Source organism: Semicossyphus pulcher, unplaced genomic scaffold (genome assembly GCF_022749685.1).
Source record: "Semicossyphus pulcher isolate SPU_LCO1_2020_fin unplaced genomic scaffold, fSemPul1.0.p SCAF_19, whole genome shotgun sequence".
NCBI classification, from domain to species: Eukaryota; Metazoa; Chordata; class Actinopteri; order Labriformes; family Labridae; genus Semicossyphus; species Semicossyphus pulcher.
The window spans coordinates 4,627,903-4,645,376 of record NW_027211692.1 but is presented as its reverse complement, the minus strand read 5'-3'; the positions used below and the strand labels follow the sequence as shown (position 1 = coordinate 4,645,376).

General features: G+C 40.5%; 2 protein-coding genes across 2 annotated transcripts; one reads left to right on the top strand and one right to left on the bottom strand.

Annotated features, from left to right (window-relative positions):
- Nucleotides 1–704: 704 nt before the first annotated feature.
- On the bottom strand, nt 705–14,043 carry ppp1r13l (protein phosphatase 1, regulatory subunit 13 like). Its single transcript, XM_069668478.1, has 13 exons — nt 13,912–14,043; nt 8,159–8,221; nt 7,934–8,049; nt 7,138–7,696; nt 6,089–6,181; nt 5,831–5,919; nt 4,998–5,364; nt 4,435–4,898; nt 4,065–4,202; nt 3,472–3,605; nt 3,081–3,247; nt 1,989–2,182; nt 705–1,896 (listed from the first exon to the last, which is right to left on the bottom strand). Exons 2-13 carry the CDS (start codon nt 8,193–8,195, stop codon nt 1,861–1,863), a joined length of 2,394 nt encoding a protein of 797 aa, XP_069524579.1. The 5' UTR covers nt 8,196–8,221; nt 13,912–14,043; the 3' UTR covers nt 705–1,860.
- An 899-nt stretch (nt 14,044–14,942) lies between these two features.
- On the top strand, nt 14,943–17,078 carry opa3 (outer mitochondrial membrane lipid metabolism regulator OPA3). Its single transcript, XM_069668912.1, has 2 exons — nt 14,943–15,084; nt 16,126–17,078. Exons 1-2 carry the CDS (start codon nt 14,943–14,945, stop codon nt 16,452–16,454), a joined length of 471 nt encoding a protein of 156 aa, XP_069525013.1. The 3' UTR covers nt 16,455–17,078.
- The last annotated feature ends 396 nt before the right edge of the window (nt 17,079–17,474 follow it).

Genomic DNA, 17,474 nt, shown 5'->3' with positions numbered 1-17,474 from the left:
CAGGCCAGTGGACAGTTGTCTCTACTTAAGTCGTCTGAATTATTCACCAGAAAATCTGAAACACTGCATTAGTTCACCACAGCTACACATCACCGTGTGAGTGAGTAAATGTGTGTATCATAATCACGTTATTTTTAAAATAATCTACGTATAATTGAAAAGAGAGAACGACTGAAAGAGAAGCCAGCTTCAAACAGCGTTGACAGTAATCGTCCTCAGGGATTGTAATGAAGCATACACGCGCTGCTGTTTTCTTAATACCAGTGGGGATGAGATAGTCTTTGGATCAAAAGGCTTGAGTCAGTCTTAATTAAAAAAAATATTAATAGTGTGTGTAGTTTTTTTTTTTTGTAATTACCCTTGTGCATAATAGTGCAGTTAATTGATTCATTATGAATCGCTGCAGTGGCTCAGATGCTCTGTGGTGTAAAAGAAGAGGAGAATGGGAAAGAACATTAAAAAACACCAATAAGAGAAGTAAGACGTTTTAGATTTAGGGTTACTGCATCTGTAATAAATGGTGACTATGTATACGTTCATAGTTGCTGGTAGTGTTGACACGTTACTGTTGGGCTGGTGTTGAATTATACTTGATTGTACAGTGTCATCTGCTGGTCAATAAAGGATATTTCACAGTCTTACTTTAAGCCACAAACACATTACCATGACAAATGATCTCAATGCAGACATAAGAATGTGACTCGTGTGTTTATTGAATATTCAAAGATTAGGTCACTGAGCCCCTTACCCTTCCCAAGGGGCTCAGTGACCAGCACTCGCTCCAATCTAAGGTGTTAGGCTGAAAACAGATTACATTAAAACGTATGCATCACAAAAGATTAATTCTACCACTGTGAATACACACACAGCCACAAAGAGAGCAGTTTTGTTTTTATATAAAATGTATGTTCTCTTTGAAACAAGATCAATTAATACAGGCAGCTTAATGAACCTACACGTAATGACTAAAGCCAAGTAACATAACAGCTACGTTGTTTCTTCTGTGGCTGCTTTAACAAATATCTAAAGTCTACAGCCACATTAGTTAAACATAAATCTTTGAAATTAATATTTGGCTAGTTAAATGTAGTAAGAAACCATAAGCTGCGGTGAGAAATAGTTGCTCCAACAATAATTCCAGTAGACATGAAGACAAAGAGAAAGAAATAACACTAATAGTAATAACACAGATAAATGGATGGATATACTTTTTACAATAAAAGTGATAAGTTCATTTAGTTTGTTTTAGAAAATGTTCTCAATGTGAATAAAACTACAAAAGAGTTGTTGATGCTTCTGTGATGTCGCAGCAGAAAACTCCAGTAATGAGCAACTGATGGAAGCAGCCCTTTTCTAAACTGAGCAATCATAGGTCAGGTTTGTTGACAGCATGAAGCTACATTGACCTCACTGACTGAACATCTACTGCCACTGCTTGTATGCTGATTACTAACCAGCAAACGAGTCACAAAGGTCAACTTCTGCCTGGAACACAGCTGAGCAAAACAGCGGGTGTATGGCCCTTTAGTAACCTTTGGTTGGACAGGCATAGCCGGACAGAAATGTTTAGCAGTGCACAGAATTGCAGATAAACTAGAAGAAATATCCAACAGCAGAACCAGTACAAATGATGTCAGTACAAAAGAGTTCTTGTCAGTGAGGCCAAATTGAATACTGAGACTTCTCCTTCAACTCTCCTTGACTGACTGATGAAAAAACATTTCTCATGTCCTACGGCACTACAGCCTTTCATGTTCACACAGACACGGTCCTTTCAAAAAACAGTGTGAAGCTGTAAAGCACAGCTTTTGAGACAGTCCTCTGCACCAGTCTGACCGGGGTTGATCATCAAGAGACCACTTAGCAGAGAGATTTTGGTCGAGTCTTTGGAAAAAGCTGTAAAAAACAAAAGAAAAGAACAAAGATTATGCTTTTTTTCTGCTTTGTGGTGAATTGTTCAACTTTTTATTTACAAACTGGCATCTTACCCCAAAGTAATTGTTTGGAACGAAGCCCTCCCTGCCACAGAGCGAAGCCCACCACCAATCCGACTCTTCGGGTTTCTGCAGGATGGTGACCATGTCTCCGTCTTTAAAGCTCAGCTCGTCTGCTGCCTGCGCTGGGTAGCTCCACAGAGCGTACAGCACCCCGCTGTTCTCCACCCCCATAGCCTCCTGCACACCTGGTATTACAAAGAAAGCACGTTTTATACTTACTTCACCAGAAAGTGATAGTTTCGACAATTGATCTGCAAGATTAGTGGCTTTCATCGTAGTGTTTCTATTTGAAAGCCAACAGGTCATAATAAAATATTTTCATTGAACATGTAATTTGTTGGATTCATATGTTTTTATAGAGCTTTTGTTTTTTGGTCATTTTGCTGGACAGCTGAAGAGAGAGGAAATTTTGAGAAGGACATACAGCAAGCAGGAGTTGAACCTGCGGCAGCTGCATTGCAGATTATATCTTCTGAATACAGCGCGCCTGCTCTGCCCACTGAGCTAAACCAGCACCCAGGGAATTCATATTTAACTAATTTTAAAATGCTTGAATCTGTATTTTTCCTTAGTAGTGTTTTTCTTACGTAAAAGTGGATAAATGCTTTATTGGAAAAAGTTTTAGTGTAAAATCCCTTGGATGCCAGGAAGCATGTGTAACCTGCATTGTTGTCCAAAAGGAGTACATCAGTGAAGGTCTCCAGGAGTTTCTTTTTCTTATCAGGAGCCTTCCTTTCTCTGGAATTAGGATAAAGTTCAAAAAGGCAAGTGTTTCACTTCCCAAAAGTGATAATGACACATGATCCGTGTTCTGGGTTTTGAGTTCAGTGCTTAATCAGCCAATGACCAACCAGAGGCATCCCACCCCACCAGGTGGAGCTCTCTGAATCCAACATTTTTCTTTTAAAGAATTGTATTTGTATCGTCTGCAATCAGAAGAATAAAACACTTTGTACTAAAAAAGAAGAGGATTTTATTCAGCCGTTATGTATTCAAAGTTACAGAGAAGAAGATAGAAATAACGATGACTTTTGGCATAGTGTAGTGTCATAGGGTGAGTGCATGTAGGTGTTACTGTCTTACCCCTCAGGAAGTTCTCACACTCCTCAAATCCAACAGCATAAGGATCACACTTCTGGGAGGCAGAAGCGCCATCGCTCTCCGTCATGGCCATGACAGCAGCTCCGTTCCTCACCAAAAACTCACACAGAGGACGGTCGTTACAAGAGGCTGCACAATGCAGAGGAGTCCTGTGTGCATAAGAACTGGCAGTAAGTAAATACATCCAGGAATACAAGATGACTGTTCTGAAAATATCACATTTAGACACACAATATGAATTCCCCAAAGCCTTCAGCAAAACTCTTTGCAAACTTAACATGGCATTTTTACACACAGAGTTACACACAACCTTGAAAGGAGGCCAACGACTACAGGAGAGTCTGCTGGTAGGAAAGAATAAGCAAATATTTACCAGCCGTGGCTGTCTGGTGCGCTGACATTGGCTCCAATGCGAACAAGGAAGTCGACAACACTGTAGTGGCCTCCACAGATGGCGTTGTGAAGGGCAGTGATGCCCTCATCATTGGGCTGGCTAGGGTCGCTCATCTACAAAACATTTCATCAGTGGATTCATAAGCTGAACTGCAATAAATTATGCAACAAGAATTTCAGCATTTAGATATTCTTACACTGTAACATATTAAGAAAATGTGATGGTAAGTTAAGTTTTTCAGTCCATGTCTATTGTGACTGGCTTCATCCATTTTATCCTTCTTAGACACCTACTGTCAGGATCACCTTTAGCCAGCACTCAACACAGACAAATAGAATCTGTTTTAGAGCATGAGCAACTTCCAGGAAAACATACACGTCTGGACAAGGAACATGGGGGGATGTGTTAAATAATGGAAAATAGGCTCAGCACATTTCCTTTGGGGATTGAAATGAAATGCGGTATACCTTTGTTCACATCCAGAACTGAAGTAACAACTTTGACACAAAAAACTTTGTTTAAATTACTTTTTAAGGAAGGATTTTTGGAAGATGGAGAATCAGCACACTCACCTCCTGCACAGCCCTCTGCACTGTCTCCAGCTCTCCGACCAGTGCTCCGTCCAGCAGCAGGACAAGCGGGCTGAGTCGAGCTCGCCTCCCAGAATTTTTGTGCTCCCGATTGGACCTCCGCAGGATTGAATGGTAGCTCTGATGGGACAGACAGGGTTCAGACTTGTATAAACACTTGACTGCAGAAATAAGAATATACTCTACATATATTATACATAAGCATCAATGTATAATAAAATATATAATGTATAAATTCAATCATTATTTCAACAGTTCTATTTAGTCCACAGTTGAATAACAGAATTTTTTTGATTTGTGCACTTTCTTAACGTTATAAATGTTTGTTTCATGCTTGAAGCACATTTCTTACTCTGAAGTCAATGGGAATCCGAGAAGTCTGAGGTGCGGGTAGAGGTGCAGGAGGCATAGCGCAGTCCTCCCCATCTGAGGAGCTGCTGGTATCGCTGCCTTGCTCCCCCCTCCGGCGGCGTTCCTTCCTGCGAAAAAGCTTGTCGATGAGATTTTTGTACTGGTTCGGTTGGTAATGAGAGGCCTTCTTTAGTGGTCCGGACTGTTCCACGGAGCCCCGTCTCTTCAGGGCTCGAGGGATTTCTGCCCGGATGCGGAGCAGCTCTTCCACATCAGCAACCACCTGGCTTTGGGCCTCAGGAGCCACCACTGGCTGCAGCCTGGTGGGGCTGAGGGGCCGAGGAGCTTTGGGTGCACCCTTATCTGCACTGCCCTCTGGCATATTGAGATTCTCTGAAATCACAGGCATGTGACGAACAAAGTCCAGCCGCTCTATCTCTGCATCTATATCCCCTGGATTCAGCACTGCAAAGATTGAAACCAAACCAAATATATGTTACACTTAAACTTAGATCCTGTAACCATAAGGAGGTTAAGTTGAGCAGATATTAATTTTTGTCATACCGTCACTGTATATGGCCGGCTGTCTCAGCTCAGGAGGGTGTTGTGGTAGCAGTACCATAGGTTGGTGGAAGAATTCCCTCGGGATGGGTACAGCTGGTTGGACCCATTCACCTTCTCCTCCCAGGACTCTGGGGTGGCGGGTTGTCATTGCTGCCCAGTGAGGGTTTTGAAGACGCATGATCACGGAGAGGGGTATAGGCTTGCGCTGACGGGATGGAGTAGAAGTTGGGGGGATAGAAATGCGGGAGATGATGGGCTGAGGGTGGTAAGGGGAGTGGACTGGGGATGAAACATCTGGAGGTACTGTTATGCGTGTGTTGCGTGGGAGAGAACCATGGCCATACTGGAGAGCTTTAGAGCGAGGATCCTGGAAGAAAGGAGGGATTCATTATGACTTATACCTACCCACTGAATCAGATGACTGTTTAATGTAAATATTCTTATCCCAAATCAAACAACCAGACAACGAGATACTAAATTATATTGTGTTGATGAGTCAGTAACATGCTTTGCTTGCTAGGTTCTGTCCCACAGACGCCAACAATTATCTATCTGAAATGCTGTGATTGAGACTATGAGTTCAAGAAGATAATGATAGGTGTGTCATCTCTACAAGTACTCATATCCACACCTACAGTCTGTTGAGCAATTAGCCCTTCTCTTATCTGGGAAAAACAATGCCAGGCGAAATGAAGTAACTCCCATTGGGTAGATGTCTGGTTTCTCAAGAACTTGAGGGAATGGCCAAAAACTTCACACAGATTTCTTTTAACTAAGAAAACACCACCTCTCACAGTACTTTTATATGAATTCTCACTGTTACCGGCACCCACCTTTTTAGGGCTTGGGCTTGGAGGAGGGCCATCAAGATTGGACTCTTTCCAGCTGCTATTTGGCACAGTCTGCCGAAGCCACTCTGTCTCTGTAACAGGAAAGTGCTGATTTAGAAAACAGAGGCAACAAAGAAGTACATGTAAAGTACCAGTGCTCCTGAGGTGTTTTACCTAAACTGGTTACCCTGGACTAATTGCATAAACAAAATAAAAGTTGAAGAAGCAGAGCAGACAACAGAAAGCAGAAAATCAACCAACTGTCATAGGTGTGGTGAGGTTTCTTCTCGTAGGACACGTCTAGATCTGTCTCATTCCACTTGCCAGGGCTCCTTTGTCGCTGCACACCCTCATCTGATAGACACAAAGAGAGCGATTGAGATAGATAAAGAAAGAACAATAATTGATAAGGAGCTTAAAAAGAAAAGTACTTTACAATCAATATGTTTTTTTTGGTTGAATTTCAGCAGGAGCACTGTGACATTAAACTCCAAGTTAAGAAATTATTTTGGGTGGGTTGGCAGGGTGACAATGTATTTTGTAACTTGTTTTTCGTTTAAAAAGTGTTTTTTTTTTTTGGCGCTTAACCTGGGATTAATACTGCAATTACACCCCGCAATTTTCCTTATTTATACGAATTTAAATGCCACTTCTTAGCACTGTGGTATATATTGTATTATGATTCACATATTTTTTACATATTTATTATCTTTTTTCTTTATATTGTTGTAACAGCATAAGGCATACAAAATATTCTCAATACTTTGTTTTTCTTATTCACCTGTTTCTTTTAATTTCTTAATTTATATATACATACATTTTTCTATTCCAGAATATGAATGACTTTCATGGGATCCAATATCCCCCCTTAGATCAGTAAAGTGTTTCTGATATCCGGTTTTATCAGTGAGGCCTATTTGTGCCACTTTGATTTTCCAAAGTTCAGTTAAACCCAAAGTGATGCACTCTATTATGTCGACTGAGTAGTACAAGTCTCAAGTTTAGACAGCACTAAAACGACACCTGTGACTGAAACAACCCTCCCCAGACTAGACAGCTTTTGTTTGTGAAAGCATCCCTTCTTCACAAAACATAACACTGTTAGTCATAATGTAAATATTAGTGCTGAAAACCCTCAATGATATACCGAGGTAATGTTTCTTTTACAGCGTGCTAATCTTTCAGGTGGTTTCCAACCTTGCTCGTAATGTTAACTCAAAATGACAACAATGCCGATACAGCTGATTTAATCCTGTTATAATTAAATATTTATGTTTTGCTGGCCTAAAACATCTATTTAAATGACTTACCAGGCGTCCTATGAGCACCAAAATTTCGTGGAAGCGTGTTGGACATATGATGATTGCCCGACAAAGGAGAGGGGCTTCTGTCCAACCGAGGCGACCTGCGGCCCATGTGGCTGCTGTCATAAGGGCTCAGTAGGTTTGGGGAGGTATGGAACGAGGCAGACCGAGGTGGCTGATCAAAAGTTGCAGCTGTGGGACTCGGAGATGGACTTCTATCAATGTAACTGGTTGAGCCCCGTGGGCTCCTGTTGTAAGGAGAGGGTGAAAGACGACGCCTTTGGGTGCGAGGGGACTGTATGGGACTCTGCTGGCTGGATCCAGCTCGGGGAACTGGAGAGTGTGCTCTTCTGTTGACCTTGGGGGATGAGAGTGGGCTAGAAGGGAAGACAGGGGTGGATGGGACATTTTTATTGCTGTAGAAGACGGAGTCCGTGGGATGGAAAGTTGTTGAGCTCGGGGAGAAAGGCAAAGAGCTGGAGCTTCCACTACTGCTGCCACTTGACTCTCTTGCATAGATGGAGGTGCTGGACGGAGGCATCTGTCTGGAGCTAGTAGAGCTGATCTAAAGAGAAAAAAATATCATTATAAATAAATAATTTAAGGAATTACTCCACGACTGTGCTGTACAAAACTTAACATAGACGATATGGGCTCTTATTTTGTCTCTAAGACTAATGGAATACTATACCATAACTTATTCCACTGGTTTTGGTCGGGTGGCTGAGAGGGACACTCTCACATTTATAACAGCCAAACAGAGTAAAACCAGTGCTTGAGGCTTGTGTGTGTGTTGGCGTACCTGAGATCCAGACTTGTTGTCGTTGGAAGAGGCCTCCTTCAGCAGGGAGTTAAACTCTTTGGATAACTCATCAGCTGTAGCCATCGATGCATTCAGGTCATCATTTATAGATTGGACTGAATATAAACCACAGAAACACCACAGACAATTAGCATAGGACAAAACTCCCATGTGCACAAGTATACAATGAGAAAAAAGACAAATCAAGGATATGTGGAAACTCACACAGCATGCTGCTGCCAAAGCTCGTTTGAGAACTCATGGCTGTAAGGTAGCAGTGTTCGGCTTCTGAAAATAAAACAGACAACAGCTGGTCGGTGAACAGTCTCAGTCAAACTTCACCCAGCAACATTCTCATGATCTCATGAGATGGATTCCCGTTCAGCACTTTAGACATTACATTGGACTTGGCATGCTCCTGCCAAAGATAAATAGCACAAGCACAGAGATTCGTACAAACAGGCTCGGCTCATTCTTTCATTCATCGGCCTTTCATTCTTTTAAGACTTTCATATCAGACATGCTGTCCCTTCAAACTCTGGGTAGTGTTTAACCCAGAGACAACTTTCTGTGAACACACAAGCACGTGTCTAAACAAGCTAAAATGTCCTCATACTTTGGCAATTAAAATGACTAGTGAGCGTGGTTGAAATGATTTATGTCACTGATCACACCTCATTGACATCACAGCTTTTTAAGGCCCCTTTCTGAAAAGCTGGTTTGTTTCTGCCCTGCTTGCTGACTCAACTGTAGTATCTGCCATGCCAGGTGTTCTCAGCTTCATTTCATGTATGACAGTTTCAGACAGACAGACAAGTGCAAAACACAGACAGACAAGATGATGACAAAGCACACAGATACTCCAGACAGCTTTGTATAGCAACAGGTTAATTATTCCAGACTGGGTGCATGAGCTACTCAAAATGTGTTTAAATGCCAAAGAATCACTGCATGCTACACAATTCTTTATTAATAAAAAATAAATATATGTAAACTTTGAAGGATCTTGGCAAATTAGTTGTCATGAGTAAGACAACTTTCAGTAAACAACGACAATAACGATCAACTTGATTGATTGATTTTCCTGTTTGATTATTGACACATTAGAATATAGAAAAGGAAAGAGACCTACTTTGAAGCACTCTCTTCATGAACTAAATACAGAAAATATTAGTCCATTATACGTTTCTTCTTTCTCCTTTACGTACAGTAAAGACTCAATAATATGGAGAACCTTTATGACAATTTGAAAGGGAACAGTAAGCTCGTTGTTAACATCTGGTTTAGATAAATGCCGTGTAACTGAAAAGATAATATGTTTTTTCTATTGGACAGTTAATATGTGCATACTGTAGGTTGTATCCCATGTTTGATCAAGTGTACTGAGCTATCCTGATGCACCTCCCCAACATTTACAGTCCTATCCTAGTTTAATAAATATTGTCCATGCAGTCAAACAGACAGAGAGAAAGTGAGCGAGTCAGTGTCCCAGCCGGTGGGAAACCAGGAATCCACCGTCAATGATGATTCAACCAGCGGGCCTGCTGTGAGACCACATTTCTGTGAGCTAATTTGGTACGTTTCCTTCATCAAAAACAAACCACAGCTACTCTTACGCCTCCCTTCATCATCAGTTTGTTGCTTTTATTGCATTACAGGCATTACTTTGGAAGGAATTACTGTAATTTATTGTTCTCTTGTGCCCACTATCCCTAACAGGCCTTGTATCCATATTCTTCTGTTAGTGAGCCCACATTTTCTAGAGTAAAATTCCTTCAAAGCTGCCTTCTTAAGAAATGGACGACAAGATACGATGCACAAAGCCCGCTGTGAGACAGGTTAAACGTTAAAAAGGAATGATTTCCCCTTCATGTGTTTCCTCCTGTTAAACTTGGTTAAATATGTTCAAGATCATATTGTTTTTATGTGTAAATGATTAAAGACATCTTTGTTGACCTTACATTATAGTCAACAAACAAACAAAAAAGCCTCCAACACCAGTAGAACATTAGCCAGGGCCATAGAGAAAAACATGTGTTATATAAGGTCATCAAATTGAACTATGCTGCTCATTCAGATAATAGCTGCTCTTCATGCTGTGTGCTGTGCCGTGTACTGTAGCAGCCGTGTCTCAATCAGGCCTAGTAACAGACTCACATTCCTCACCACTCCTCCCAGTGAGGCATTCAACTCACGCAGCCTGGGACGCTTATCTCTGTCAAGAGAAGCTCACACAAAAAGAGATTACACTCTCACTGACTCACAAAGGTCAGGTCGCTCACTCACTCAGTAAACTCTCCCCTTCCTGCCCAGAGATTCACTCACCCCACGCCTCCTGTCCCTGTTTTACTCCTCTGCATGCTTTCAGGCACATTTTCTCTTTGCTGATTATTGTCCATTTTTACTGGGACATTTTCATTACACCGATCAAATCAATTCATATGTAATTTTCCTTTTAGACTAAATTGTTGAATATATTTTTTTATGAAGTTTACAGTCATCTTCACTCTGGCCTTCTTCCTCTGTGTGATTTTGTCTTACCTTACGCAAAAGAACTCTTAGTAAACAATAAGTACTTTACAAAGGAAACATGTATAAAGCAAACAATTAAAAACATTCTTTTATCAGTGGCAATGCTATTACTTTCCTCATGACTGTATACTTATTCTAGGGCTGGGCGATATGGCCAAAATCCTAGATAACGACATACAATTTTTCATATCTCAAGAAGGCTATATATCACGATTTTCCATGTTTTCTGGTAATTTATCAAATAATTAGTCTACATGAAATAACCACATGGTAAAGCCTATTTTTGGATAATCCTGTGTGAATTAAATAAAAACTGATGGTTTTGTGATGATCACGATAGAGACGATATAGAAAAACCCATACGATAGACATTTTCGTATTGTTTTGATGATATGTATTGTCATATTGCCCAGCACTAACTTATTCTATCACCTGTTAGTGGTTGGTTTTCAGGTGATGTATTTTTTCAGAAATGTCATTGCTTTTGTTTTTTTATTTTGACAGCTTGTGACTTCCTCTGTTTCTGATATCAGCATATTTTATTTGCTATGCAAATAGACCAAGATAAACTAAACAGGTGGCTAGACTGAAGGTTTCAATAAGAGAAACATATACAGAAGCATTTAGTGAGTAAATGTTTTTTCAGGAACACGTGCAGTCATCACATAGAGTTCAAGTGGTGCAACTGCTACACCTTAAAAAACACACCCAGTGGAGAGGGGTGTTTGTCTTTAAGTGTTGAAACAGAAACATTAATCATCTTAAAGTGGAATGACAGCTTGTGGCCACTGCAGCTGTACTGTACTCTATTCCAAACCTTCTGATCTGCTGCAGCCTTTCTTGAAGTTTCTTGGAAAACCTCATGCTCCTTTTTTTCCCAGTTCCTTCCGGTGCTTTGATTTCATTGTCAGCTGGTTCAGCCATTTGAAAAACCCCAAAATGATCTCTCTCAAGTTGTGAAGCCAAGTTGAAAACCATAAAGTAGTACTTTACCAAAACCCAAACTCTGCCGATTAGACTTTCAAGATTTGAAAACTGAAGAATTTTGTCAACAGACACTCAGAAAAGCAGAGAGGCCAGGTGGGAAGCAGAAAGGAAATTGAGGGATTCAACACAGTAATCGTTAGCTGTGCACAATGCAAGGGTGTGTCTGACAAAGGCTACAAGCAGTCCTTTCCTCTTTCCACTTCCCTTTACCAACAATTCCAGATTACACGTCTAACCGATTCCCTAATTTATGTTGAACTCCTTATTTCCATCCAGGCATCCATTAATTTCCTCCCCCTCCCGTTTCACTATTATAGGGCCCTCCTTCATATCCTTCCTCCTGATATTTGGCTTTGTCTCTCTCACTCTGGGTAGGGAACTTGGCTGAGACTGAATGATAAAAGAAATTCCTTTGACACAACAAAAAGGTTCCTTTTGTGGCTTGCTTTTGTTATTTTTCCTGGGAAACCTAAAACCTCATTCTGGCTGTATGTCATCATGCTGACTGAAAAACAAACCCTGCTATTCAAATGTTTATCCTTGAAATATCCAGAAAGTCATTAGTCAGATGTCCCTTTAATGTGTTTTTATGCCAAAAATCTTACGTCAATACGATAACATCCAGCGTAAGGTTTACTTTGGCTCGTCATTATTGCATGTGATGGGGATCAGTGTAATGGGATGTTGGCATTTCAGGTTTCTAATGGGAGATAAAGGTCAATGATAATTGTGCACAAACAGGTGGTATTGTGTAATCATTGTATAAAACGTTGGGACTCCATCTCACTGCGGAGAAGCTCATCCACTGAATAATGCTTTTTATCTTAAGTATCTGCAGAAGACCGTTACATGACCAATCTGCCGTCAGACAGTACTTGTATTTTTTTTTTGCTACATGAGCTGTTGAGTTACATTTGCAAGCTGATGGGTGATGAATTTCATGCTGGCATAAAACCTGCCATGAATGGTTCTCAGATTAATCATGTCTTCTACTTCCAGGTATCAACAACTGCTTCAACAAAAGCACCCCACCCAAAGTATTTCCTTTTATGATGCTTCCACCCGCTTCACTGACCTAGTTAGTCATCAAAATGCTTGCCCTTTCTACCTAGACACACAAAAGAGCATGCACGTGCTTGTGCACCCACATACACAAGACACATACAGCATGTTCTATTCATGACAGCAACTGTCTGTGCCAAAGACAGCAGCATTAAACAATGCAGCTCTATTGATCCTCTTTAGTAGCGGATAACAATATGTCTCTGTACACTCTAAGGGAAACTATGTAACTGAAGGATATGATGATAAATAATCCCTATACAATAAATTCATCATTATTAATTTGGATCTTGATGCTGCTGGCTCTCCTTTGGCATAGTTGTTTCTAGCACTATGCCAGCTATCCTCTTAACTTCTAGAGCAACACTGTTCTCCACAGCGTGTGACTCAGGAATCTCTCATCGGCACACAACATTACAGGCATTTCTGCCAAGTTTCATGCTTCATCTAATGCCTGCAGTGTGTCATGCTCATGCTGAAGTGCAAAGCAGAGCCATTACCAAGCGGTGACAAATACTGTGTATCTGTTAACGTGCATGTAGGCCTACATCCATGGGTTTAATCACACAAGTCAAACTCTACAATTTGAAAGACAACAGGTTACGGCAAGTACATCGCACAATGCGGCCCAGCTGGTTTTAAGTATGACCTACGGTGTAGAGCATACATGTTGGACAAATGACATTTGAAGTGCTCTGACAGGAAGGTTTACTTCCTTTGTAGAATGCAGAACTGCAAATAATAAAAAACCCATTAACCCATAACAACACATTTTAATAGTTGGTTGTACAAAAGATAGTTCCATACGCTTTTTTTACACTTGTAATCACGGTTAATATAATTTATGAAAGTACAATATGGTGAACATTCAACGATAATATTATATAGAATACAGACTGAATCAGATAAAATCATTATTAAATCACTACTGCTTAAGACACACAACCCAATAGGTCTCTTTAGATAACTCTGGCTGTACAGTATACGACTGTCAGTTTTAAGTTGCTAGTGAAGATGCTGTGCTGGCTGCACGGCAGTCATACATCATACATGTCCAGTAGCCCGCATGCTGTAGGACTTATTATCCTCCTTGTGGTGGTAGACTACGAGGCATGCCAGGCAGGGTTGGTAACATCTGATTTTCATTACTTTGAGAACTAGCTCCTCCTCGCATACAAGGCGCCTCACAATGAACGAGAAACCACGGAAAGAATTATTCAATAGGAAAAAAACGTTTTCACGACTGTACCTCATTTGAGCTATAAACAGACTCAAAGAGCTAAACCAACTGCTCGCAGAACTCATTCACAAGCTTACAAAACAGTTAAACATCATCTCACACTGTATTTCCCACGTAGATAGGTGCGTACATTTCGCTAAAGAACAACTTAGCCTACCTCAAAAGAATGAGAGCCCCTTGGTTCTTCTGTCCCAAATCTGAGAGGAAAGCTGATCCCTGTTTAAAGTTTCGCGTTTTCCTGAAGTCGGGTTGCTTAGTCTGTGTTTCTCTCTTGTGACTGCTGCTCCAGACATTTAGTCATAGCTGCGTACTGAGTTATTTTGGCTCAGAGTCCAGCCCCTCTGGCTCTCTCTGCTGCTGAAACCCGAGCCAGGTGTTTCTGCCACAGCTGGCCCAGGTGAAGCATACCATCGTGTTAGAGTTGCAGTTTTTATTGACGTTTATTGTAAAGGACAGGTTGTCTACATCTTGCATTATTTATAGGTAGGCCTACACAAAGACGTCAGCTTTACGCAGACAGTTATAATCTCCATACACAGAAATCAAATAGTTGTTTAATAATCAATATGAACAATAACACAGCTTACTTTAATAAATTATGGCTATACTATACATTTACGACACCCATCCAGTGCAGTCATCTATTAAGAAATATTTCCCCCTTTTTTACATGATCATGACCACTTTTACACAGATTTTATAGTACGTAGTATACAATACTGTACCCTATTACATGTTACATGTGCAGTATGACTTGTGGAAATATGGCAGGCCTAATGCCTCAGAAGGCAATTTTGCATTAGATTTTTAGAAAAAAAATAGTTTGAAGTGAAAGTCAATGTGTGTTAAATATTTAAATATATGCTGTTTCAATCCTTCTTCCACAGGGGGCATTTAGGAAAGCTAGCAATATTATATTCCTTTCACAATAAAGTTGGTGTTGTTTAAAATCACACATTAAGTTAAATATTGACCGACATTCAGATACAATATAATTTAGTTAGTGATTGTTAAAACAAATAGTTTTCTGGACTCAAAAGTTATCAAAAAGGTGAGTCAAGTAAAAAAAAAAATAGAGTTGATCTCATTTTTTGCTCGCGTTGGGCGTGCTTGTGACTGACTCAATCATTTAACGTCATCACGTAACCTCAACGTGCTCCGCCCTGGTGGTGAAGCGTTTCCGCCAAGATGGTTGTCGGTGCCTTCCCTATCGCCAAGCTCCTCTACCTTGGAGTGAGGCAAATGAGCAAGCCTGTGGCTAACCGTATAAAAGCGGGAGCCCGGAGAAGCGAGTTCTTTAAGAATTACGTCTGTCTGCCGCCGGCACAGAGTGAGTAAACGAGTTAACGGCTGCTAATGACCGCTAGATTTCAGTGTCAGACACTCGGGCGATGGATAAACGAGCAGGGTTACAACAACCAATGAGAAAGCAATTGTCCAGACCGCTGACCCAATCATTTTCAAGTTTTTATCTGGTCGACAAATGGCAGCCAGGGATGTTTGAAGAGGGCGGGTATTTTCTGTCATTGAGCAGGTTGTAGACGTTGCTTTTCTACAAATACATGGCAGCGGGATAAATGGCTTTTACCCTCATTTGTCACCCTCCCTGTTGAGACTATGAAATTAGATATTTCTGACCGGCGACTTTTCAACGGTGTTTAGACACAGCATTTCTCTGTTTGGCCGCAATAAATACTGCCATATGGAAGGTAATGCTAATTCAATATCATGTTATTAATACTGTAATGGCTTTCCATAAACAAAAATGAATGAAAAAAGCCTTACTAGCTCTTACTACTCAATTACTTTTCAAAGCATTTACACACTTTCACTGTAAATGTCAATAGTCCATTAAAAAGAGAGCAAATCTTTACAGTGGTAAATAGGAAACCTATTTTTGGACATAATGGAGAAACATTGGGTGCTGATTGGGTACAACTCTTGGTTGGATCACCCCTTTCTTTACTACAAAAAGTTAATAATATTGTTATTTTGGTACGTGGTAGAAGGCAGGCAAATGCCACTGAGGTACTGGAAATTAAGACTTGGTATTTAAATTGCAGTTGCTGCTGAAACAAATTGCAGTTTACATCTGGTGGTGGTTGTTAAAGGCATGCCCATGTTTCAGAATGAAAAATGTTCCCTAACTTATCTGAATTAAGGAAACCAAAATGTGCTTGAGAGGTTTACTTTGCTTTACATTTACAAACTGAATGCAAACCAGTGCATCTTATTGCATTCTCATGTTTTTTAAACTGTTCACTTCTGCGAGGTCATTAAATGCACAAGTTCAACTGCAAGCAATACCTACATATCATATTGACGCAATGTCTAACTGGATCTGTGCGCTACATGTTCTTTGTCCTTGCAGTTTACCACTGGATTGAGATGAGAACAAAGATGCGGATCATGGGCTTTCGAGGTTCCACAATTAAGCCACTTAATGAAGATGCTGCTGCAGAGCTAGGTGCAGAGTTGCTGGGAGAAGCAATCATCTTTCTCATTGGTGGTGGATGTATGGTGCTGGAGTACACCAGGCAGGCTGCTAACTCTCGTCGCAAAGAAGAGGAGCTAAATGAGACCATCACAAGCCTACAGACTCAGCTAGCAGAACTAGCACTAACCACAGAGACTTTAGATGCTCAGCTGAGAGAGGTCAACAGGCAACTGGTGTCCTTTCCTGTTTCCAGCAAAAAATGATTAAATTAGTTCTTTGCTATATGGCAAGGCCGTGTTTGTTCATCTGTGGGTGAAAGAACAAGAGTGCACAAACAAAGCACTGCCATATGTACACCCTGATAACTCCCCTGCTTCACACACTGTCGTCTGCCCATTGAATTGGGTGTAAGAGGTAGACATACGCATATCGGTGCGCTGTGGATTTGGGTGTTATAATTAGCTCATGTTTTGAGCAACTGGTTGTAAAGGGGGATCGCTATGATATTCATAGTGTATTTTTATGGCTGATCTTGCATGTTCATTATAAAGTTGACTGTACATAAAGACTTGCAGTAAAAGGCAAAGGTGACTTTAAAGATAATATATTTATAAAAGCTCCAGAATATTTAGTTTTCTTATGATTTCATTGATTGTCAGGGAACTTAATCACTTGGGAAATTAAATTGATTTTACAAAGCCCTCCTAAATGACAACAAAATGTTGTGTACTCGATTGAAAGCCAAAAACAAACATTAGCATGTGTGCCCCTGCCATTTCATGGACATGTCATGTTGCATTTATACTGTAAATCCCTTCTCTGGTTCATGTACATTGGATGTGATGACAGCTGTAAAATGATTGTGTAAAATAAAATGGTATGCAGTCTGTTAATAGAGTTTGTGTCACATTACACACAAGAGAATACAAACTTCACTTAAAAATCCGCCTTATTCTACTCTAATTTGCTCCAGATTTAAGATATTATTTTGTGACCTATATAAGAATACATTTTGCTAAAGTGAGAACTATAGAAAATCCTTTGCGTTAGCTACCTGTAGCCCGAGTCGGCGGGTTGGTGTACACTACACTACCCAGCATTCCTTCAACGTAAACATCACATCACTTCCTTTGGATTGTTCCAAGTGCGCAACGAGTTCATACACCTTACCACAGCCAAAATGTCGCGTTTCCCTCGTAGTTCCCGTCCAAATATAATTTAGCAATAAAAAAAACTCTTTATTTTTAAAAACGCTTTATTCACTACAGACACTCGATTGCACC

What these genes read in the sequence shown, in the direction of transcription:
- ppp1r13l (XM_069668478.1), bottom strand. Translation starts at nt 8,195, where the DNA reads ATGAGTTCTCAAACGAGCTTTGGCAGCAGCATGCTGT. An exon ending in ACCTCACCACACCTATGACA is followed by an intron (nt 5,920 to 6,088) that starts GTTGGTTGATTT and finishes TTCCTGTTACAG; the next exon opens with AGACAGAGTGGCTTCGGCAG. An exon ending in GCCGGCCATATACAGTGACG is followed by an intron (nt 4,899 to 4,997) that starts GTATGACAAAAA and finishes CAATCTTTGCAG; the next exon opens with TGCTGAATCCAGGGGATATA.
- opa3 (XM_069668912.1), top strand. Translation starts at nt 14,943, where the DNA reads ATGGTTGTCGGTGCCTTCCCTATCGCCAAGCTCCTCTACCTTGGAGTG. An exon ending in CTGTCTGCCGCCGGCACAGA is followed by an intron (nt 15,085 to 16,125) that starts GTGAGTAAACGA and finishes TTGTCCTTGCAG; the next exon opens with TTTACCACTGGATTGAGATG.